The sequence below is a fragment of the Peromyscus leucopus genome, chromosome 18 (genome assembly GCF_004664715.2).
Source record: "Peromyscus leucopus breed LL Stock chromosome 18, UCI_PerLeu_2.1, whole genome shotgun sequence".
NCBI classification, from domain to species: Eukaryota; Metazoa; Chordata; class Mammalia; order Rodentia; family Cricetidae; genus Peromyscus; species Peromyscus leucopus.
In genome coordinates, this window is record NC_051078.1 from 23,435,392 (window position 1) to 23,456,978 (window position 21,587).

Sequence of the window (21,587 nt, forward strand, 5' to 3'; positions counted from 1 at the left end):
ATATCGTAAAATACTGGCAAAAAGAAACTTGTGGGAAGAATAGGTTCACTTGGCTTAAAGATTATCGTCTATCACAAAGGGAAACCAAGAAAGCTACTTATGACACAGAATATTCTAGAGGGAGATGAAACATTCCACCTTGCAGGGAACTCCATTAAGCCCAGGAAGAAAAAAAAAAAAAAAAAAAAAACTCAAAAGTTTTAGGAAATCCCTGAAACTTAACACCAGGGTCACCACTCCACCTACACGTGTATATAAGAGACATGCTCAGAGAAGTGGAGCTACCTAGAAGAAACTCTCAAAGGAGAGGATTAACCAACACAGATATCCCATAGAAATTGAGACCAGTCAATCTGCCCCAGGCTCAACATAGCTGCCTGGAAAAGACATTCTCCAATCTGTTGATCTGCCTATAAGTTGTGTAATACATTCCAGGTTTCCAGCTTTTGTGAAATGTCATCGGTGTTGGGGTGAGCTTTTGGTGATGCAATTGTCTTTGAGCTATTTCTACTCCAGTAACTCTTTACCTCTTTCTGTAATAGCCTCAAAAAATTCTTTGTTTCCCCAAGTTGGTCTTTGGTGTTACTCTTGATTTGGTCTATTGTCAAATCCCTATCTGGAGTGAGTAGCTCTTTGTTCAGGTTTCCCGATTAACAGTGTCACACAACATATACACATAACGTGCCTATTTATTTTCAGAGGAATTTTATGAATAAAAATGTTGTTGTCTAATTTTTCTATATTCTTATGGGCATAGAAATATTAAGTAACAAAGCTTGTTTGTATGTTTCTATAAATGTCCACTATAAATTTTGTAATTTTTAACATTACATAATCATGCATACTATTAGTTTACTTGTATACCTCCACTTAATTACTTAGTGAGCTGATGGCTTTATGAACAGGTTGAGCTTTGAATTCTTTTATTAACTTAGTATTTGGCTGAGGACTCAGCATTTCTTACATGACAGAAATTATTCATGTCCAAAGATTTCAGTTCTGACTGAATAAAAACACTATTTCCTGTACAACCAATAAAATTCATTAGAATTGAATTACAACATTTGAAACAAACCCTATTTGTCATCAACTATTATTTGGAGTCACATAAAAATATGAAAATTTCTGAAACATAGAACCCATGATTACTCAAGAAGCAGATTACTTCACTCAGGGTTATGTAGCTTTTAGAGATGATGAAATTGCTGTGTGGCTATGGTGTGGTAAACATGTAAAGAGTTAGAAAAACCATCAGCCCTTAATTAATGTTAAGTAGTATGTTTGCATTATTGCAAGCTTGTATAATGAATCTATCACAGAAACTGTGGTAAATTATATAACTCACTGTACTATCAGGATACAGATTACTTTCTGATTTGTTGGTTTTGGTCATAGTCCAAGATCACCAACCTATCTAACAGTTCACTTTGTGGATTGACTTTTTGTGTTATTTTTTCAATTCATAAGTAAATGTTAACTTATTAGTGTAGAAAAGTCCGAAGGTTTATCAGAACCCTAGACATCAGAACACTCTTTTCTAGTTAAACTCACAACTTTTCACAATCAGTACTCTCTAGTTGTGAGAAGGAAGTTTGTGTTGTCTTGCTGCTCTTTCCAATAGCAACGTGTAGCTACTGTGTAGTCCATAGCGAGACTATAACACAGCATATAGTAAAATACTATTATATAAATCTATTTGAAATACTGTCATAGGTAACTATATCAATGTATATTTGATATGGCCTTTGATGGGAAGAGGAAGATATGTTTGAATCTTAGACCTGTAATTTTATTTTTGTTTTTGATGAAATCAAGGAGGTCTGTAGTGTTTATGTAACCTAAAAAGTCATTATATTACCAAGATTTTATATTTCATAGGATTCAGAAATCTGTTTGCTTTAATCTCATGCACAACAAAATCTCGGCATGCTAACTTTTTAAGGAAAATAGAAAAAAACTTTTGATCACATTTGCTAAGTGTTAATAGCTATTAACCTTGCTTCTAATCAACGGCTTCATTTTCTGTTGTGGTCAGAAAGAAAGCTTTTTTCCCCCTTCTCTCTCTGATCTTAGAAGGTGTTCCAGGATAGCTCCTCACACCCTTGTGATCCTTTGCAGGTAAATAGCCAAATGCCAAATACGCTCGTGCACTCAGGGGGTTTAATATGTTGAAAATCATGTGGCCATTGAAACAAATCCCAATCCTAAAATCAGTCACAATTAAAACAAATGACATATGCCACACAGCAGGGGGTTGACTCTTGGGCAAATGTTTCATCTGAGCCATCACAGATTTTTTGCAAGTCTGTGTGGGTCAAATGTGGATATCTCTCCTAGTGGCCTCATGGATCTGTGCCAGCGGCACAGGCCCTGTATACAGTGTATTACCTTTCTAACCCTGTGGTATTTTACTCTGTGACCTTTGATACATTTGACGTGCTTTGCCTTTACCGTGGGGACAAGCAAAGTATATTCTTCCCATGATTGTAAAATGGAATAAATGAATGTAGAATGAAAAGGCATAGATAGATGCACCTACGTAGGTAACAAAATGATCTGATACATTTCTAATGTGAGGGATCTCAGAAAGTGAAACCAAGGATACCTTTGCCTTAATTCTCACGTTTCCTCTACTACTTTCACATTTGTTAGTGCTCCGTTACATCAGAGAATGTTAACTAACCCATTAAAATAACAGGACAGGGCAGGACAAATACGACTACGGCAGCAATAGGTAAATTTGCATGGAAATGCAGCACTATTAGAAAAATCAAGAGTGAAAAAAAAGATAACAGGGAAAGAATGCAGAATTTTCCAGCACATGATCTGAACTGCCTGCCCTTGCAAAGCCCTATTAGAGGCAATCTATGTGACCGGCTCATCAAAATCTTGATGAAAACCAATTCACATGCACAATGCACACTTGTGAATTCTTTTCATCATACAATCAGAACCTGATGAATAAAGACAGAAATGAGTTTGATGGTATAACCCTCATGCACGCAAGTCTAACAAGTCTAACTCTCATGGGGAGGTAGGGGCAATGACTAGGGAGCTGCATTTGCGTAACACTGAAAGGCCAAGGCACAAAATAAGTTGGCTACTAATCACATTTTATCTGCAGAGGATTAACCCAGGAAGACTATGGCACCTAATATAATTTCACCTTCTTAATAGTAAAGTTGCATTTATGAAAGTAGTTTCTCCTTTAATTTAGCTACGAGATTACATTAATTTGTAAGTAATATAATTAGTATTTATTCTATGAAATTTAGTAACATTTTTATCTTGGTGTTCAAAAAATACATCTTCTTTGATCTAATTCTGAACTTTATTCTTACATGGTTCATCATCTGACTGACAATGTACAGGAATTTCCAAGAGTAGAATGTAGCAAGTATGTGTTTTATCATACAACAGAATGCCTATTAGAACTATCAGCCTCTAGGAAATCTAATGAAATAAACGTGGTAAGCCTCTTTTAATTGGTAGAGGTTGATCCATAGCTTTTCAACTTCAATTTCTTTTCGTTTATTTTTAGATAAGTTCTTTGCTAGAATGAAATGTGGATAAAATGCAGGCCACTGCAATGTACCAGCCCATCACTTACACTCTTTTTAAAAGACAATGAAATAAAGGCCAGAAGAAATGGAGACATTTTTGCTGGGCAACATAGTGATTTAGCAGAGACTATAATTTTGGTTTCCTTTCTTTTTATTTTGGGTATTATACCACATTTCCTTCTTTTCAAAGCAACTGACTGTGAATTGGAATCTGCTCAAAGTACTCCTAAAGTTTTTGCAAGTTTTTAGATGTGTGTACAGATACATGACAGTAGACTATTTATAGACACTCAAAAAGCAGCTTGATTCTTACTCTTGTGTTGTTTCTTTCGGCTTTAAGCTCTGAGATCTCTTCTTCCTTCTCTAGAAGTTGCTCCCGGCAAGCATTCAGTTCTTTAGTCAATGCAGCAAATTCCTAGAAGGGAAATAAAAATATCTGAAGATGTATTTGAAAAAAAATCTCAAGTAGGAACAACATAAAAGACATAAAATTTAAATGATTAAAAAATGAGAAAACTCATATAGTTGGCTGGTCAAGGCATACTGCTATCATTTAAGTATCTTGATCTGTGGTTCCAATAAATACTTAACCATGACATGCATAATTTGCATAATATGTTGTTCATATGTATTTATCAAATATATTTCAAAAGTATAGCATTACATTGAACTTAATGTTAGTCTAAATCTTTGCTAAATACTTTGACTAAATTTGTGCTCAAGTTCTATAATCTTAGATTGATTCATTTCATTTATAATAAAGTAGATCACACCACAACACACACTGTTATTTAGAGCTGTAGTGCAAGCATATATTACACAAGTTAATTAACCACCAAATGCTTTTATACTTTTCTTCCAACATTTATCTCCTCCCCTGTTCCAGTATTACTGGTGTTATGAAATGAGCAACATTGTTTTATGAAAATAAGTATCACATTGCATCAAACAGTGTTACAATGGCTGAATTATTACAAATGCAAAAACTTCAAGCAATTTATATATCATTCATCATCTCATCAATTTTCATGTCCTGGTTAGCACTGTCAAATTGACATAGCCTAGACTTGCCTACAAAAGAAAAGGGATTAATATGTAATTGTCTTTTATACGTTTGTCTATGAACATATCTTGAGGGATTGTCTTGATTGTCTCAAATGATGTTAGAAGGGTCCCATGGGCAGGTTCTGTATATGAAATTCAATAAGAATAAGCCTATGAGTGAGCCAGAAAGTGACCCCACAAGCAACCCTCCGCCATGGTTTCTACCTTGAGTTCCTGCCTTGACTTCCCCCAGTGAAGGATTGTGACCTGAGAGTTGTAAAATAAACCCTTTACTCCCTTAAGTTGTTTTGGTCACGCTGCATGTCACAGCAACAGAAAGGAAAGAAGAAATAAACCTCTAACATGGCATGAAAATCCCACTGAGACCTAAAGACATTGGATTATTTACAACAGGTACATTGCTGAATCTTGCTGAGCACACTGATCCTTTATCTCAAGGATGATTTCACTCTGTTCATACTTTTTCTTCTGACTCAAGTCTTCTCCTTTGTCTTTCCTTTAATCTCTGTGAAATTTACATACTTCCCAAACTCACAAAACTTTGAGAGGCTTCTACTTCTAAAAATTCCACCTTTATAGACTTTGAGTTTTAAAATTCGGACTATTTAAAATGAGAATCTATCAAAAAAATGTGTTTGTTATGAATAGACATAAGGATAATCATTTTCACTTTTTTTTGTTTTAGTTTCTCGAGTATCTGCTGCAGCTGTCCTTGAACTCATGGAGATCTGCCTGGCTCTGCCTCCCGAGAGCTGGGATTACAAGTATATGCCACCACTGCCTGGCTGGGACAACCATTTTAAGCCAGAGGCATTTTATTTTGTTTGCTGTGGATCTGTGCTTGGAGTTAGATACTATGTGAACTGCCTGTAGATTACCTATTTAACTGTATGGGTAGCAAAGCTTGACAGTGATGAATAACCTATTTCAATGTATAAAACCTTAGAATGACCCTCTATAATCCCCATACTGTGATTTCTGAAGCATTGACTCCAGCCAAAGATGAAAAGTATCTTGTGAAATTGTTCACTCAATCCTACCAAGTGTATTATCTCTTCATGTATGCATGCATTCTTCCATCCATCTATCTATCCATCCATCATCCATCTGTACCTCAGTGCATATATCTAAGCGTCCAATATGTAATGAATACATCTTACATATTATGGTCTATGTTGAATACTGAAGTAGTAAAGGTAACAGGAAAGAGTTATTTCACCTTGCTTATCACAGTGTCCAAAATTAATATTTATTTACTTGATTTCCATCATTCTCAAAGACTCAGGACCCGTTGCCAAAGTGTCATAGCAATAATAACATTAGTTAGTACCACTGGGTACCGCAAAGGTACAGGTAACACTTAAGCCCTCACTTCGGATGACTTACAGGTTGTACCCACTATTGAACATTTAAATTTTCCATATCTCTCTATCTATCCACTTTTTCATGTGTATTTCAAACACTACCCTTTCACTAACATATTCATATTTAAGCATCATCTTGTCTTGTTAATGCTCTGTAAATCTTCATCTTATTTTACAGTAATTTCATATGACCACTTAAGACAAGAGTTTTTTTTCATCGCCATAGGGCTTAGTATAATTTCTACACTATTTAGTGAACAGTAAGTAAACAACACATCTTTGTTGTAAGAATGAGTCATTCATTAACTTTTCTTATAAATTTGACTTTAGTAATGAAGTAATATTTAAAACATTAATTAGCTCTCCATTCTGAACAAGAATATTATAATTCCTTTAATATAAAAGAAAAGATAAACATTTGTCTTTGGTGCTGTTATATTTTTGTTGTTGTTGTTGTTAACTGACATTTACCTATACAGAAGTGATATTATTGTCAGCTGTATCTTATTTCATATGTGTAAGTGATGTGTTGATTGTCTGGAAACTTAAAAGATTCAAGAAAGTATTCCAGGAATCTTCTCTGGTCCTGATAGCCTCTACAAGTAGATGTTCATCATGCCTCAAATTTAGTAGTAGGCCAGATCTCCTGCTAAAGCTCCTTATCATGTAAACACAGTATTATGTTTGTTGTGGACATGAAGAAGATGAACGTAAATGAGAACCTATGTACTTAAAGAGTGAAGGAGGGATAAACAATAATGAAAATATCTTCTGTTATTTTACACTTTGAGCCTACTGCTCTGGATAATTCCTTCCTTAGATTTAGCATTTCTTAATTGGTAACACCACATTGGCCCTACTCAAGAAGCATACAAATATCCAATATTTTATTCCTCTTTTCTAGTGTATCTAAAACTGTATTATTTAAAAATATTTATACACAATTCCAGGAAGAAAGTCCATGGTAAAATAAATTTGAGAAACACTATATACTATATAATTTGCCATTGGAAATCTATAAATAGTAGTGAAAAATGTTAATGATTGTGAGCCAAAATTTGTGACCAAGAACTGTCAACAGTGCATAGTTACAACTACAGGAAATTAATAAACTCATATAGTAACTCCGCATGTTAGCATCTTATGTCAGAATCACAATGCACAGGTCAGATCTTCACGTAGAAAAAGAAGAGTTCGAAATTATAACACGTGAGAGAATATTATTAGAAAGTGAAGTCAATGAAGAATAAATGCTAAAGCTTTGTTCATATTTTGGAAAGTCTAATAAAAGCAGTCCAAAGGAGAAGCTGAACTTTCTCTAAGGGACTGAGATACAAGGAATAGGTCCATTCCGGGGGGGGGGGGGGGAAGACACCCAGTTCTCCAGACTATTCATTTTGTTCTCCAACCATAATTTGGCAGTTTCTTACTTTTCCAATAAACAGAATTATTTTTGTTCAGTCTATGTTTATCTTGGAATTTTAAAGAGTGGCCAGAATCTACAAAAGCCAATGCCATAAAATACCCACAAACTGAAGGGAGTAGTACCATTTCTGTCTTGGCATCACTCACGCATATTATAAACATTCCTTTGAACATTTAATATGCTCTGCACTGTTTTAGGTGCTGCAAAAAAAATCATTAAAGGAAAAGTCGCTACAGTTGATATGTTTATACCCATTCAGCCATGTATCCCTAGTGATATTTTTAATCTGATTTAAGCTTTTCTAGCACATTCATATCCTTTTTCACACAAAGTCAACTCATGATATAGAGTGTCAGTTTCTTTCCAAACAAAAATAAAGTTACTTCTTTCCCATTACCATCTTTACAAAAAAATTGAGGGTGACATTTTTTAATATACCAATACAAGTCATGTCATTTCTGTGTGTTACCACTCTTAAGACATGTCTCTGAAATAGCACAAAACATAAAGGACTCTACTTCAACTAATTTGTCTAATTTGTCATCTCTCTGCCTAAGCCTCTACACTTCTCTTAAGCTACTGTTTTACAGTAACTTTATTTGTAAACTAGAAAAACCCTTAAAATCTTTGTATCTATTGTTTATTCGTTGTAGATGCCTTGTTTTTCTGAGAACACAAATGAGAAAGCTTGTACAAAAAAAAATTGAAGTAAGTAACTCTAGCCAGATTCTTCTGAAGAGGTGACAGTACCTGCAAGTATCAGCATCAACCTCCCCAGGTCTGTGAGATAGCAGAGAAAGGGTCACCTACCCTGGGTCCTAGTGGTGCTATCATCTGGTGTATTTGCATCTGAACTAAGGTGAGCCATAGGAATTCAAAACTTGAATGGCTTGGCTACACATCTCTCACATGATAACCATTAGTCTGATGAGGTCCATACACTTAGGTTTTCTTCTGTTTGTTTTGTTTCTACAGATATTGAGGTGGGGTTTTGAAATGTAAGACAGGCTGGGCTCAAGCATATATATTCCTTCCTCAGCCTCTTGAGATTTGAGAATACAGGTATGCATTTTTTTTTTTTGCCCAGCTCCATAATCAGATTAGTAAATTCAACCAGTTTTTGGTTTTGGTCCCTTCATACTTGGGAAAGTAGACATTTACTCAGCCCTTGTGCCTATTGACAGTCTCTAACATTAACCTGGGTAGAAGGAAGAGTACATAGACAGATAACACTATAGGCCTTTCTTCTCTTCAACTCAGACCTCTTTCTACTCTGCCCACCATCAGCTGCTGTCAGGCTTCCTCCAACAGATGCAGCAATTCAATCTTTATATATGTTCACCTTGAATCTTATTTTGATACCCAATATGAAATATACATGATGACCTGACCCTGCTACCTTCTTTACTCAATTTCATATGGTCTGTCTACTTGAGATTTAGTTATGGAAGATGAGATTTTGCACACACACACACACACACACACACACACACACACACACACACGCGCGCGCACCCACGCACGCACGCGCACGCACGCGCACACACACGCACGCGAACACACACACGCACGCACGCACACACGCACACAAGCATGCACGCACGCACATTCTCATTTACTAAATCTTCAGATGCTTTTATTTAGCAGGCAAGTGTTGGCTTTAAAAAAGCAAGTCAGATACTGCATGCCAAGAAGGAAATTCAACCTTTCTATTTCCAGTCCACAGCACCAGGCAGTCTCCAGAGAAATTTCTGGAACTTTACTCACTCATTTTGATGACAATTTTAGCACTCTACTTTTCAATTAAACCTGCCTTCACTCTTTGCGTGAGTCACTTAATTAACAAGGCCCACATGGTCTTATTTTTTCAGCTGTATATCTGAGTAAATACCAGTTAAAGACCCATGAACACCAAGAAGAGGGACTTAGAAGGAAGAGGGAAAACATATGGTGAGTTGAGAATCAGGTTCACTAAACACTGTCAACAACCTCCCCAACCACAAAATCAGCACGTTTATACTTTATTCGCCAACCATTGGTGCCAATTGAAAACTAGCTCTCAGGAGAGAACATATCACACAGAATCATGCTGATAAACCACCTAGAATTGGGTTAGACACATCAACCACTTTAACAGTAATAATTTTTGGAGATTATAATATATCATTTCCCCTTCCTTTTCTTCTCTCTAAACCCTCCCACATAGTTATCTTTGGTTTTTTAGTCAAATTCATGTCCTCTATTTTTTCATTCATTGTTGTCACAAATGTGTACTAGTATGTATATGTATGTGTAAGCATGTGCATGTTTCTGTATGTGCACATGTATAGTTGTGGAGCACAGTCCCAATGGATTCATCTACAATAAAACTCCAGCACTCAGGACTCAGGGATCATTGCCGAAGGAACGACAGAGAGATTATAAAAGCCAGAGGAATAAGGTACTTTGCTGTGAGAATGTGTCTCCTAGGAATGTGAGAAGCTACCCACCAACCATCTAAAAACATTTTAAAATGACTTCCTTCAGACTATGCCATCCCCATTCACTATATTTTGGTGTTTCTTTTTGGAAAAAAAATGGCTGCTCTTCAAGCAATTGGCTCTGTCTAGAATATTAAGTAGAAAGTTCTCATTTTTAATCTGTGTTACTTTGGATACGACAGCACATAAATTTACATGCTTAAATGTAAGTATATCTTTGTACAAACCAGAAGATATATTTTCCAGAACAGATTGATAATAAATGATAACAGAAGCATTGTATTAAAAAGATGAGAGCAATACAAAAGAATGACTATGTCCTTAAAATTGCTGAAAATTGAAAAGTCTTGAAATATTCAGTTTATAAATGTTTAATGGCAATGATGAGTTTTCCTTACAGAAATTGATGCTTTGATATTATACCATTATATGTAATGTATACATATATGAAGTTTGCTTTACTGTTATGTAATAAAAGGTAGTACTAATGACCTCTGTTTCTATAATTGCCTCCTAGACTAAGTTAGGCCCAGGGAAGCTGTCATCCAAAATTACTGTATAAACAGCTATGTCTCATGGTCAGCTCTGGGCAAGATAGCTTGAAGGAAAACTCACTTGCATAAATAATGCAATTTGACAGGCACAATCAGACTCAGGACTTTAACCAAACTCTATAAACAAGGCTTCCCAAATTAAAATGAAAGATATTTCAACTCTATGCGAATTCTATTCTGTGCCTTTTGATTATTTTTACATATCCTAGCTACAGAAGTTTTCGCCTTCTTCCTAAAACTGCATAATGGATTATTCAACACACCACAGTGATCTGGGGGCTGGAACAGAATCCTGTGCCCAACATAGCAAGCCACAAAAGACTTCTTTTTTTTTTTTTTTAATGTCAGCTATGTACACGAGTACTTGCTAAACTTCTGTTTTCAAAACCTTCCAATCAAGGCGACTAGACTCTTGTAAAATATGGATGTTTGTTGAAATCAAACACTGTTGCTGTCAGGCAGCCTAGGGCTGTTTAATCATCTCTCCATGTTTCTATCATGAGTCATTCACTGTCCTCCTACTGAAATTTGTCTTGAATCCTACTTGCACATAGCTCTGTAAGCTATAATTTGTCAATCAGTGGCTCTCATATTCAGATACATAGGCAGACACCCCAGGTGCCTAATGTTCTGTAACTTGTTGAATCATAGAGGGTAGACAACTGATGTAGATTGGTTGGAAACACACTTATAGAAAAAAAAATAGGGTTTTATTTATTTATGTATTGGTTTTAATTTTGTAAGTCAAATCATCTCCCTGGCTGGCATTTTATTATGCTTTCTGAGAGCCCTTTGTGGTTTTGCCTTTATCAGCTTGTTTGGAATTTTTCTGCATGTGTGGACCATGGCACTCTCAGAAGACTTGGGTGCTTCTGGCCTAATGGTTATCTTTTATGGTGAGAGAAGTTGATGTACAGGTTGCTGGGGAAGGAAATGCATCAGTGGTATTATCCAGTTCAGGACCCTGTATGCTACAATATACACCTACTAGCCAAGATGTACTCACTAGTGCGGTTGTAGAGTGACTGGGCAGGGTAGTGAGTCCATTCTGACTGTGTGTAAGGCTTAATTCAGATGAAGGAATTTTGTGATTTGTGGTGATATTGTTTTCTTCGGTATATTGTGCACCTTAGTAAACTAATCTGGGGTCAGAGAACAGAACAGCCACTAGATATAGAGGCTAGAAAATGGTGGCACACATACCTTTAATCCTAGCATTCAGAAGGCAGGGATCTGTCTGGATCTCTGTAAGTTCAAAGCCACACTGGAAACAGCCAGGTATGGTGACACATACCTTTAATCCCAGGAAGTGATGGCAGGAAACAGAAAGGTATATAAGGTGTGAGGACCAGGAACTAGAGCCTGGTTAAGCTTTTAGGCTTTTAGCAACAGTTCGTCTGAGATTCATTCCCGATGAGGACTCAAAGGCTTCCAGTTTTAGGAAACAGGATCTAATCGGCTGAGAAGTTGTCAAGGTGAGGTTAGCTGTGGCCTGTTCTGTCTCTCTGATCTTTCATCATTCACCCCAAAACAGACTCTGGGTTTGTTTTTATTAATAAGACCTAACAATTCATGCTACAGTGATTAACCCTATAACTCTGGTTAAAAGCTTTTACCTAGGGAGGTCATAGGACCTTTACAATTCAACTTTGCTACCTAGTCATGTTGTCACATTACCTTTTCAATATTTATGTTTCTATTCATAAACCCTGGCTGCTCCCAGACTTGGTCAATGTGAGGTAGTCAATGTCAAAATAGTAAGGCTAAGCAACTTAATATTCAGTGCTAAATGAGTTGTATTTCTTACCATAGCCCCAGGTCACTTACTATCAAAGATCAAGGAATGTTTCAGAAGAGGAGGCACAACAAGTGTAAGGGCTTGAGGATGAAATGCAAACTTCTGGCCCTGACATAGCCATCACATTCATGAACTAACACCGGCTGTGGTTATCTAACGAGATCAATCCATCAAAAGTCAGGCATGGATGAGGGAGTTGCTCATATCCATTACTAGGGAGGTATTGGCAACTGATAACTGCTGGGGGGAAAGAAAATCATTCTTATAGTTAAAAATAAGTATGTGACAGTACTGAAATTGGGAAGTAGACACAGAGTCCCATTACTAACCATGAGCTATTTGTAAGGGATAACCACCAGGGAAGGGCAATTAGTTTTCTTTAGTGGAGTGATACTGGGTATATCAACCACATTTCAGGACAGGCCGGATGGCCAGGAGTAGTTTGCCAACACAAAATAGAGTTTTTATTTTGTTTTGGCATTGCTTTTGTCTTATTTGGTTTGTTGTTTGTTCTGACTTTTGCTTTTTTGTTTTCTTTTTTAAAGATATAAAGAGAGGGGCAGGGAGAAAGAACACAGATTTGGGTCAGTAGGCAGATAGGGAAAATTTGAGAGAAGCTGGAGGAGGGGAAATATGATCAAAATACATTGCATGGAAAGAAATTTTAAATAGAAACCGTATACATAAAAACAAGATGGATAAGTAAAAAACAAAAATGGCCAGTGTTAGATTTCCCATGTTCTACAGTAGATAGTTTCACACCCATCCATCCATCCATAGAGAGCATTAATGGAGTTAATGAGTTACCAAAAAAAAGATGACATGAAGTTACGAGGGGCCATATTAGGGGATGTCTAGAGTCGGGAGTTGGACCAGGAGAAGTGGGATATAGATATGATCACATTTCATTATATACATGTATGAAATTCTCAAGAAAAAATTTAATCTTACAATGTTTTATTGCAAGTTATGCATTTTCTTTAAACTTCAAAAGAACATTCACTTGGAGCTCCCCCAACTATCATAAGTTTTAGGCAGTGCACTGCCTGGATATTGTTGGTAAAGTAGCCTTCTGTTCTGCATCTCATGGAAATCGTAGAACATGATGCAAATATCACAGATTGCAGAGTGATACAGGATCAGAATTTCGCTAAGAGCGGTGAATTTTGTAAACCTTCTTTGATTCCTTGGGTAACACAGATAAAATTGTCTTCATGGTGAAATATTTTAAGTAGGGATGAAATAATCTCTACAAATGTGATTCCTGAAAGCTCTGGATAAAGTAGTTGTCCAGTAAATGGTAGAGAACAATGGTTCTCAACTAGAGTTCACAACCACTTTGGGGGGTCACAGGTCAGATATTTACATTATTAATCATAACAGTAGCAAAATTATAGTTATGAATTAGCAATGGAATAATGGTTGGAGGTCATCACTACATGAAGAACTGTATTAAAGGGTTACAGTATTAGGAAGGTTGAGAACCACTGGTGTAGACTCAAGCTACTTTTTACCCATACAGGGCTATTCTACATACATTTTTTATTTCTTAAATGGCCCAGTTCTACATATTAGGAAAATATATTACTTCATTATATGCTGCAGAGCACACAACACTAAGCACTTTTTTTTTCCATTGGTGGTACTGTAAAAGAACTTGAGACTCATACTTGTGGCTGATTTACACAAATCCATTGTTGCTCACTGTTCTCTTGCTTTAAGATGTCCTAATGTTGGTCCTAATTACAAAGCACAGGTAGCAGGACTATCTTTAAGAGAAGAGGAAGGCTATCTGTACCATTAGCTGACTAGTAATGGAAATAAGACCTTATCATGTCAAAGTAAAAATACTTGGTATATTTGTCCAAGAGAAAATGTCTCATACTTTTTGCTTCTTTTTACTTAGCAAATTTATTTCTATAAAAAAAATATTGTGGACTAAAATATCAAAAGTGACCTACAAGATTAATGCCCACAAAGATGTAAAGTCATGAAACAATTTTTCATGTATCACAAAACTGCCGTTACTTTTATTTTCGTTTATTGTTTTGAGATAGGGTCTCACTACATAGCTCTTGCTGACTTGGAACTTGCTATGTAGATCAGGATATCCTTGAACATACAGAGATGTTCTGTCTCTCTGTCTCTGTCTCCCTAGTGCTGGGGTTAAAAGTGTATATTCCCACAACCAGCACAAAACACCTCTCACTTTTTACCATTTTGTTTCTCTTCAAGAGATCGTACAAGTCATCAATTGGTATCTGGTTGTTAAATGAAATGATAGCATAAAGCATATTGGAAGAATTTTCAGTGACTCCAGATGTTTGTTTGTACAACTATTGCTTAAGGGACCCCATCTACCTTCTACGCTAGCTAAGAGTGAGGGATTCTTGAGACAGGTAAGCAGAACACAGCTCATTGAAGGGAATGCTGTCCTTAGTCTCAGGCTCTAAGTTTGAGAGCTTCCTTTTTTCCTAACCCTTTCATGATGTATATGGAAAGACACAAACACAGGGACTTAGAATCATGATAGAGTTACAGACTCCAAATATACTGTCCCTTTGATCTACTTCACCTCCTCTCTAATTTTCCTCAAACCCATCTAGGCATGTTCTGGTTATATCAATCATATGAAAGAGGAGAGAGGAAGTACCTCAGAGACAATTTCTCACAGAGGAACCAAGTTTTCTAGCTTTATAATCAATTAGTGTTATGTATTTGATCCCAATTCATATGGATAGAAGGGAAAAGAAGCTGTCTTTTACCTATGGCAATGTGTAAAAGGCATCTTTGGTTATTGTATGCTTAAATTATTCAGAAATTTTTAAAAATGTAATCTTTTAGATGCATTAGTAAAATTTTCCAGGCCCAGTAAGCACTGTTGCTAACCCATGTCAAGGCTGAATCTTTGCCAACTAAATAGTCTTTTGGCAGGAAAAGCCAGGTTTCCACAGCTCTGACAGTGTGAAGCAGGAGGCAAGCTTAACAAGATGTTGTGTATTAATTTGAAAGGCTTATCATCTGGTTAGATAATACCTGCTGTGGAAGACACATGAAATAGTATTCAAGATGAATATTTCAAAATCCCAACAAAGCTCTAACTAAGCCAAACAAAATCGAAACATATCTCTCTAGCAATCAAGAGAATTACATAACTCACAATGTTTGGACTAGGACACTGTTGGCTATTGACTGAGCTAAAATGTTGGAGTGGGTCCTGTTGAAGTTGTAAGGCTTTATAAAAACGTTGTCCTGCCATTGGGAATTTTACTGAATGCATTAGAGGATGTTCAGAGCTTAATACTTGGTGCCCTGCACTCTGTGTGTTGTAATTACTTCATGTGTTGTAATAACGTGTAGAATTCCCCAAAGAAAAAGACGTGGTAACAGCATTAAATAACAGAGAACAACCAAGTGCAGAAAAGGAAGCTGAATGGTTTTTTCTAAGTATTCTTTCTCTGCAAGAAAACCAAGTGTAACCAAGGAGTGGAACTGTCTAGGACCAGAAGTACACAGAGGTGTATGAGTGTTCTGCACTTATTACAGCACTATACTTCTGGGTCACAAAACACTCAAAGCAATGTGTTCTGATTGCATGTGTACCCAAAATAATCTTAAAATTGTTGAATTTTCTATGACTTGTCTTTTTCGGACCATTTTAAATAAAATTTCTGCTTGGCAATTCTATTCCTCACATCAAAGCCAAAAAAAAAAAAAAAAAAAAAAAAAGGAAAGAAAGAAAATACACATTTTGGTCTTTTCATTGTCTCCACAGAATGTTCCTGGAAGCTTAGCATAACATAACACAATCGCATAAATTATATCTGACAGTATAATATGTACAACAGTGTAAAATTACGATCAATAAAAAGAAATGACAGTTCAGTGTGATAATTATAGTGATAGGGCTGTATGCAAAGTGTTCTGAGGCCATAGGCACTGTCAAGCTCTGCCCTGCGGGCTTGTGTTTGTGTGGAGGGAGCAGAAAAAAAGATATGATTTGTAGTTAGTGGAGCAAAAAATACCCCCAAACATAATAAAACTATTAAAACCATAGGTTAAAAGATACAGATTCAGCTTAGATTAAGCAATGATTTCTTAAATATGACATCAAAAGTACATACAACTTAAGAGCAAATAGAAGACTGATCACTACCAGAACTTCCTGAACTGTATTTCCCAATTTTCTCATGTCCCAATTCTTATGTGCTTAGTATTTGGAGACAAGGTTCTTCAAAATTGGTGTATTTAAATGAGTTCATGAGAATGGATCTCTCACAACAGGGTCAGTTTCCATATAAGAAAGTTTTCTAGTAAGAAAAGACACCATATCACTTCCTTTGCTAGGAAAGGACATGATAAAAAGGCCACCATCTGGAAAAACAAAGGAGGTTCTCACCAGAACCTGGTAACTCGGTACCTTATACAGGCTTCTAGATTCCAGAGTCCTCAGAACTGAATCCCTGTTGTATAAGACAACCAATGTATTATGCGGTATATGTGGTATTTTTGTCATGACAACTCAAGGTTATATACTATTAAAAACTTACATTTGAAGTTAAATAAAAAAAGTCAAAGATGACCCATAGAATAGGAACAAATAGTTGAACAGTCGAACATCTGAAAAGGAGTATGGTTCCACAAAATCAATGACTCATTGCAATCTTATAATAAAAAAGAACAAATTACCCAACTTACAAGCAAATGGTCTAACTGGTCAACTTTTCAAAGACAGACAAATAAGAATTGGAGGAACATAAAGGAAAGCTCAGTGAGAGACAACTTCACAACCACGAGAATGGCTACAATAAAAAAACATGAATAAGAAGTGATAACAAGGCATAAAAACATGGATAAGAAATGTTAACAAGGACGTGGAGAAAACTCAAACACTGACCATGAAAATATGAATTGTTAGGCTCTTTGAAAACAACCTAGCACTTTTGCAAATAGGAAAACACAGAACTATCATGTGACTCAACAATTCCACTTCTAGGTACACAGCCAAGAAACAAACAAAAACAAATGTCTGCACAAAAGCTTGTAGAGAAATAGATCTTCCCTGAAGCACTGGTAGTTTATTTTACTTAAGAAGAGGTCTAAGTACACTTTCAGGCTGGCTGCTCTTCAACTCATTATATAGCCCTGACTGACTCCAAGATCATGATCTTCCAGCCTCTGGTTCCTGAGTTTCAGGATTACTGGTATGAACAACAACAACCAAAACCAGTTAGACAGCAGAGTCAAACCTAGTGTCCAACAACAACAACAAAAGTCGATTTAAACAATGTTTCAGAACATTTTCAAAATTTATGTACTATGATAATAATAATCTGATGTCTAACAACTAAAAATGTATATTACCCAATAACTATTATATGTAGGCATTATATGTACAAAAGATCTATAGAATTTATTTCATTAAGTAATAGTAATTTTATGCCTAAAAACGAGCTTGTAATGATAAAGTGATCATGGGAGTGAATATATTTCTGCAAATATTTGTTTTATATCATTTTGGATTCTTACTGCAAAGTAGGATTGCTAAATATTATGGCATTTCTACTTTTAACACTTCAACTAATGTCAAAATGTTTTCCATAACAGTTGCACCATTTTACATTAACAGCAATCTTGCCTTTGCACTACTTTAGTGTTCTTTTGTTTATTATTATTATTTGAGAGAAAAGATTATTATTTAATGTGTGTGTGCAACAAAGAGAGAAAAAAGAAGAGAGAGAAAATCCAAGTGCCATGGTGTGCATGTGGAGGTTAAAGAAAATGAGTTTTATGAAAAAAAAGTTTTTTACTGCAATCATGCTATGTAAATTATAGCAAAAATGTTTAACAACATTAAAAATATAATTTAATTATTTATTCCATCTTAAAACAACTCATTTCTTCTGATTTAAATTAAATTACAAGCCAATATTTAAATTATAGAATCTGTGAAAATTCTACACATCCCATGAAAGACAAATTTTTCGGAAATATTGTACCTTTAATCATGTCCTGCTGTAGAATATTAGTTAAAGATGTGTCACATTTGTTTATGCTGTGGAACATTTGTTTAATGATGCAAAGATGTGTGAGTTCTTTTATGTTGCATTTGTTTAACTGTGTGAAGCTGTGTTACTGATTGGTCTAATAAAGTGCTGAACAGCCAATAGCAAGGCAGGAGAAAGGATAGGCTGGACTGGCAGGCACAGAGAATAAATAGGGAGGAGAAATCCAGGAAGGGAGATTGAGGAACAAGAAAAGGAAGAGAACACCAGGGGCCAGCCAGCAAGCTACACAGAAGTCACAGAGTAAAAAGGATAGTAAGGAATATAGAATAGTGACGGTAGAAGCTAGAGACAAAAGATAAATGGGATAAGAAAAGTTGGCTAGAAACAAGCCAAGCTAAGGCTGGGTATTTATAAGTAAAAATAAATCTCTGTTTACTTGGGAGTTTGGTGGCAGACCCTCAACAAACAAACAAACAAAAAAGAGTAAAAAAATAAAAAATATCCAACTACAATGTGAATCAAAGACTACTTAAAGTTTAAATTCCTGCTATAACTTTAGGCAACAGCAGCTTCATGGTCTACATTCTGTCTGTTAGCAACTTAATTTAGGATTGTAGTATGGGTGCCCCAAATATATTTCTGACAACAGTGAATTCCTTCAAGTTGTTCTTGAGACTGAACTGTCTTAGTGCTTGCAAATTTTTTATTCCTTCTTAGTTTGAAGATCTGCACTCCTCCTTGCTGCCATTGTTGATGATGGACGTGAAACCCCAACTTTTTAGTTTATCCAATCAGCAAATATCTCCAGGGTTTTCCAACATTCAGAATACACTGTGCTTCTTATTTAACATTTCATTAGATTTTGTTTTATTTGCTAGATCATTTTTTGTGAAGAACAGTTTTATGTATTTAAAAGCAATTGTATGACATTTTATTTAAGTTTCTTTAGTAGGAAAATCTTTCATGTATTCACATTTGCCACATAGAGAAAAGCAGAATTGAGCATGATGAAATATTTATAAATGTTTGATTCTCAGACTGAATTAGCATTAAATTTGATACATGCCATTGGGGATTCATTTGGTAATTTTTTTTTTCTCTTCAGGTTATATATTTGGTGAGACACATATTAAACAAGACATAAAATATTAATGAATTCAGATAGAAAAACATACAAAATCTAAGCTTATGTCATATTCATTTGAACTGGATATAAAATAATTCAGGTGTGAACAAAGGAGAAAAAGACACATTTGAACACTGAATGTGCTCTCTGTTAAGGAGGTTAGTCTAAAGTATGGTAAAAAAATTGATCATTGGGTAGTGCGGAAAAGGAACGCAAACTCCCACTATTTGAATGGTTTTTTATCTGGAAACTTAAAAGGTTTATCTTATAGACAGAAAAAGTTATGATGAGAAAGATGTGAGAATATGCCTTTACCAAATGATAAATTTACTATGCTCATATTACCTTTTACTTTATTAAATGTTTTAGAATGACTCACATTTGTCAAAAATTGCTGAGATCATTAATATGAATTGAGTAAGTCCAAGTTTTGGAACCTCTGCTTATGGTTTAAGTAATTAGTTACATTCCATGTATAAAATGATGGGGAATTTATTCTATGAACATATGAAATTGGGTGGATAATAGGGAAGACCTGGAAAGAATTGGGAGAGGGAAAAACATGATCAAAATATATGAAAGAACTAAATAAAAAAAGAGACAAAATCCATCTTTATGTTGTATACAAGAAACCCATTTTACCTTCCCAGACAGGAACCATCTTAAAATAAAAGAATGGGAAAAGTATCTCAAGCAAATAGAACCAGGAAGCATGTAGGTATCTCTCTCTAGTATGTGAAAAAATAAGCTTCAAAGTGGAACAAATCAGGAGAGATAAAGAAAAACACTTCTTTATAATAAAGGGAACTATTAACCCAGAAGGCAGTGTGATCCTAAATACATATTCATCTAACTCTGGCACATCCAAAATCATATTAGTAGATTTAGACAAAGATAAGTTCCGACTCAGCAATGGTTAGTGATTTCAGCACCCTACTTTTTCCAAATAACTTTGTGTATCCTAACTGAGCACAGTTCTCTCAGGCTTAAAATTACCAGAAAATGAATCTCTAGAATATATTCTAAAATTAGATAGTAAAAAACTCTAGGAACATGGTAAAAGTACTGACATACATTTTACTTACAAACTATCAAAAGTCTATATAAAATGTATTAAAAATGGAAAAGAATTTTAGAGAGGATAGTCTGTTTCCTTTGTGAAGTCTAATATTTTAAATTCTGTACAATATACACTTAAATTTAATTAAATCCCTTTACACCATTATGAACATAATAATTTCAAAGCTCTTTCCAGAATAACATCTCCTAATATTTCCTTTTGTTATTATTATTATTTTTTGGTTTAGTGAACTCACAAAAGTAAATTAGTCTTTGCCCATGTGTGTAAATTTGAAGTATCCCTAAAAGGTTGAAATCATTAAAAAAAAAATCTACTGTTCATTTCACAGTACTGTATTCTTAAAGGACACAAACTGTGGTATTGTATGGGTGAGAATTATTTCTTTAGTAATGGCTCCAGGACACTCTTGTAATGTTAGAGTTTCATTTTACTGTCACACATAAGGCCAGGCAAAAAGCCTAAAATACCACAAGAGTGAAAGTCAAAAGCTCTTAAAGGTAAATACAATAGATACATTTAAAAGATGGTTCACACTGTTTTGACCCCAGCGATATGCTCGGCATTTTGAAATTAGCTGTAATTTAATGACATTGATGGTATTATCTAGTGATTTCAGTTAATTTTAGTGCCAGAAAGACAGTCACCTGGAGCTGTATTTCAGAGAAAGCCAAATGCATTGTCATAGAAAATAAAATCTGATTTACTATTTTCAAATGCCCAATACAAAGTAAGATTCCTATAAACAGAATCCAATATCTGCTACTCATTGCATATTATTTAAAAAGTTTTATTTGACTGAGAATTTCATGCATGCATATAATGTACCTTGAACATATTAACTCCTCTTCTTGCTCCCTCTAACTCATCCTACATCTACCCTTTTACTTAAAAAAAAAAAAAAGATGAGGGGCCATGAGATGACTGGGCATGGTAAAGGTGATTATGCACAGAACTGATAACCTTAACTCCACCCCTGGATTCTACAAAGTGGCAAGACAGTACCAGCTTCTGAAAGTTATCTTAGAACTGAAAGGACCTCACAGTCTGCACAAGACTCTCCAAGACCAAGTTCTCAACACAAAGCAGACTCATTTCCCCCAAAAAATCAAAGGGCGGGAAATA

The 21,587-nt window shown here is 35.3% G+C and overlaps 1 protein-coding gene across 3 annotated transcripts in view; it reads right to left on the reverse strand.

Moving 5' to 3' along the window:
• The window catches only part of Ppfia2 (PTPRF interacting protein alpha 2), a 457,936-nt gene that overhangs the window by 179,238 nt on the left and 257,111 nt on the right, over positions 1–21,587 (reverse strand). For all 3 annotated transcript variants that reach the window (XM_028873023.2, XM_028873022.2, XM_028873021.2), the window contains exon 4: positions 3,877–3,978. In XM_028873023.2, coding sequence (XP_028728856.1) covers positions 3,877–3,978 — 102 coding nt within the window. The remainder of the gene's footprint in view (positions 1–3,876; positions 3,979–21,587) is intronic.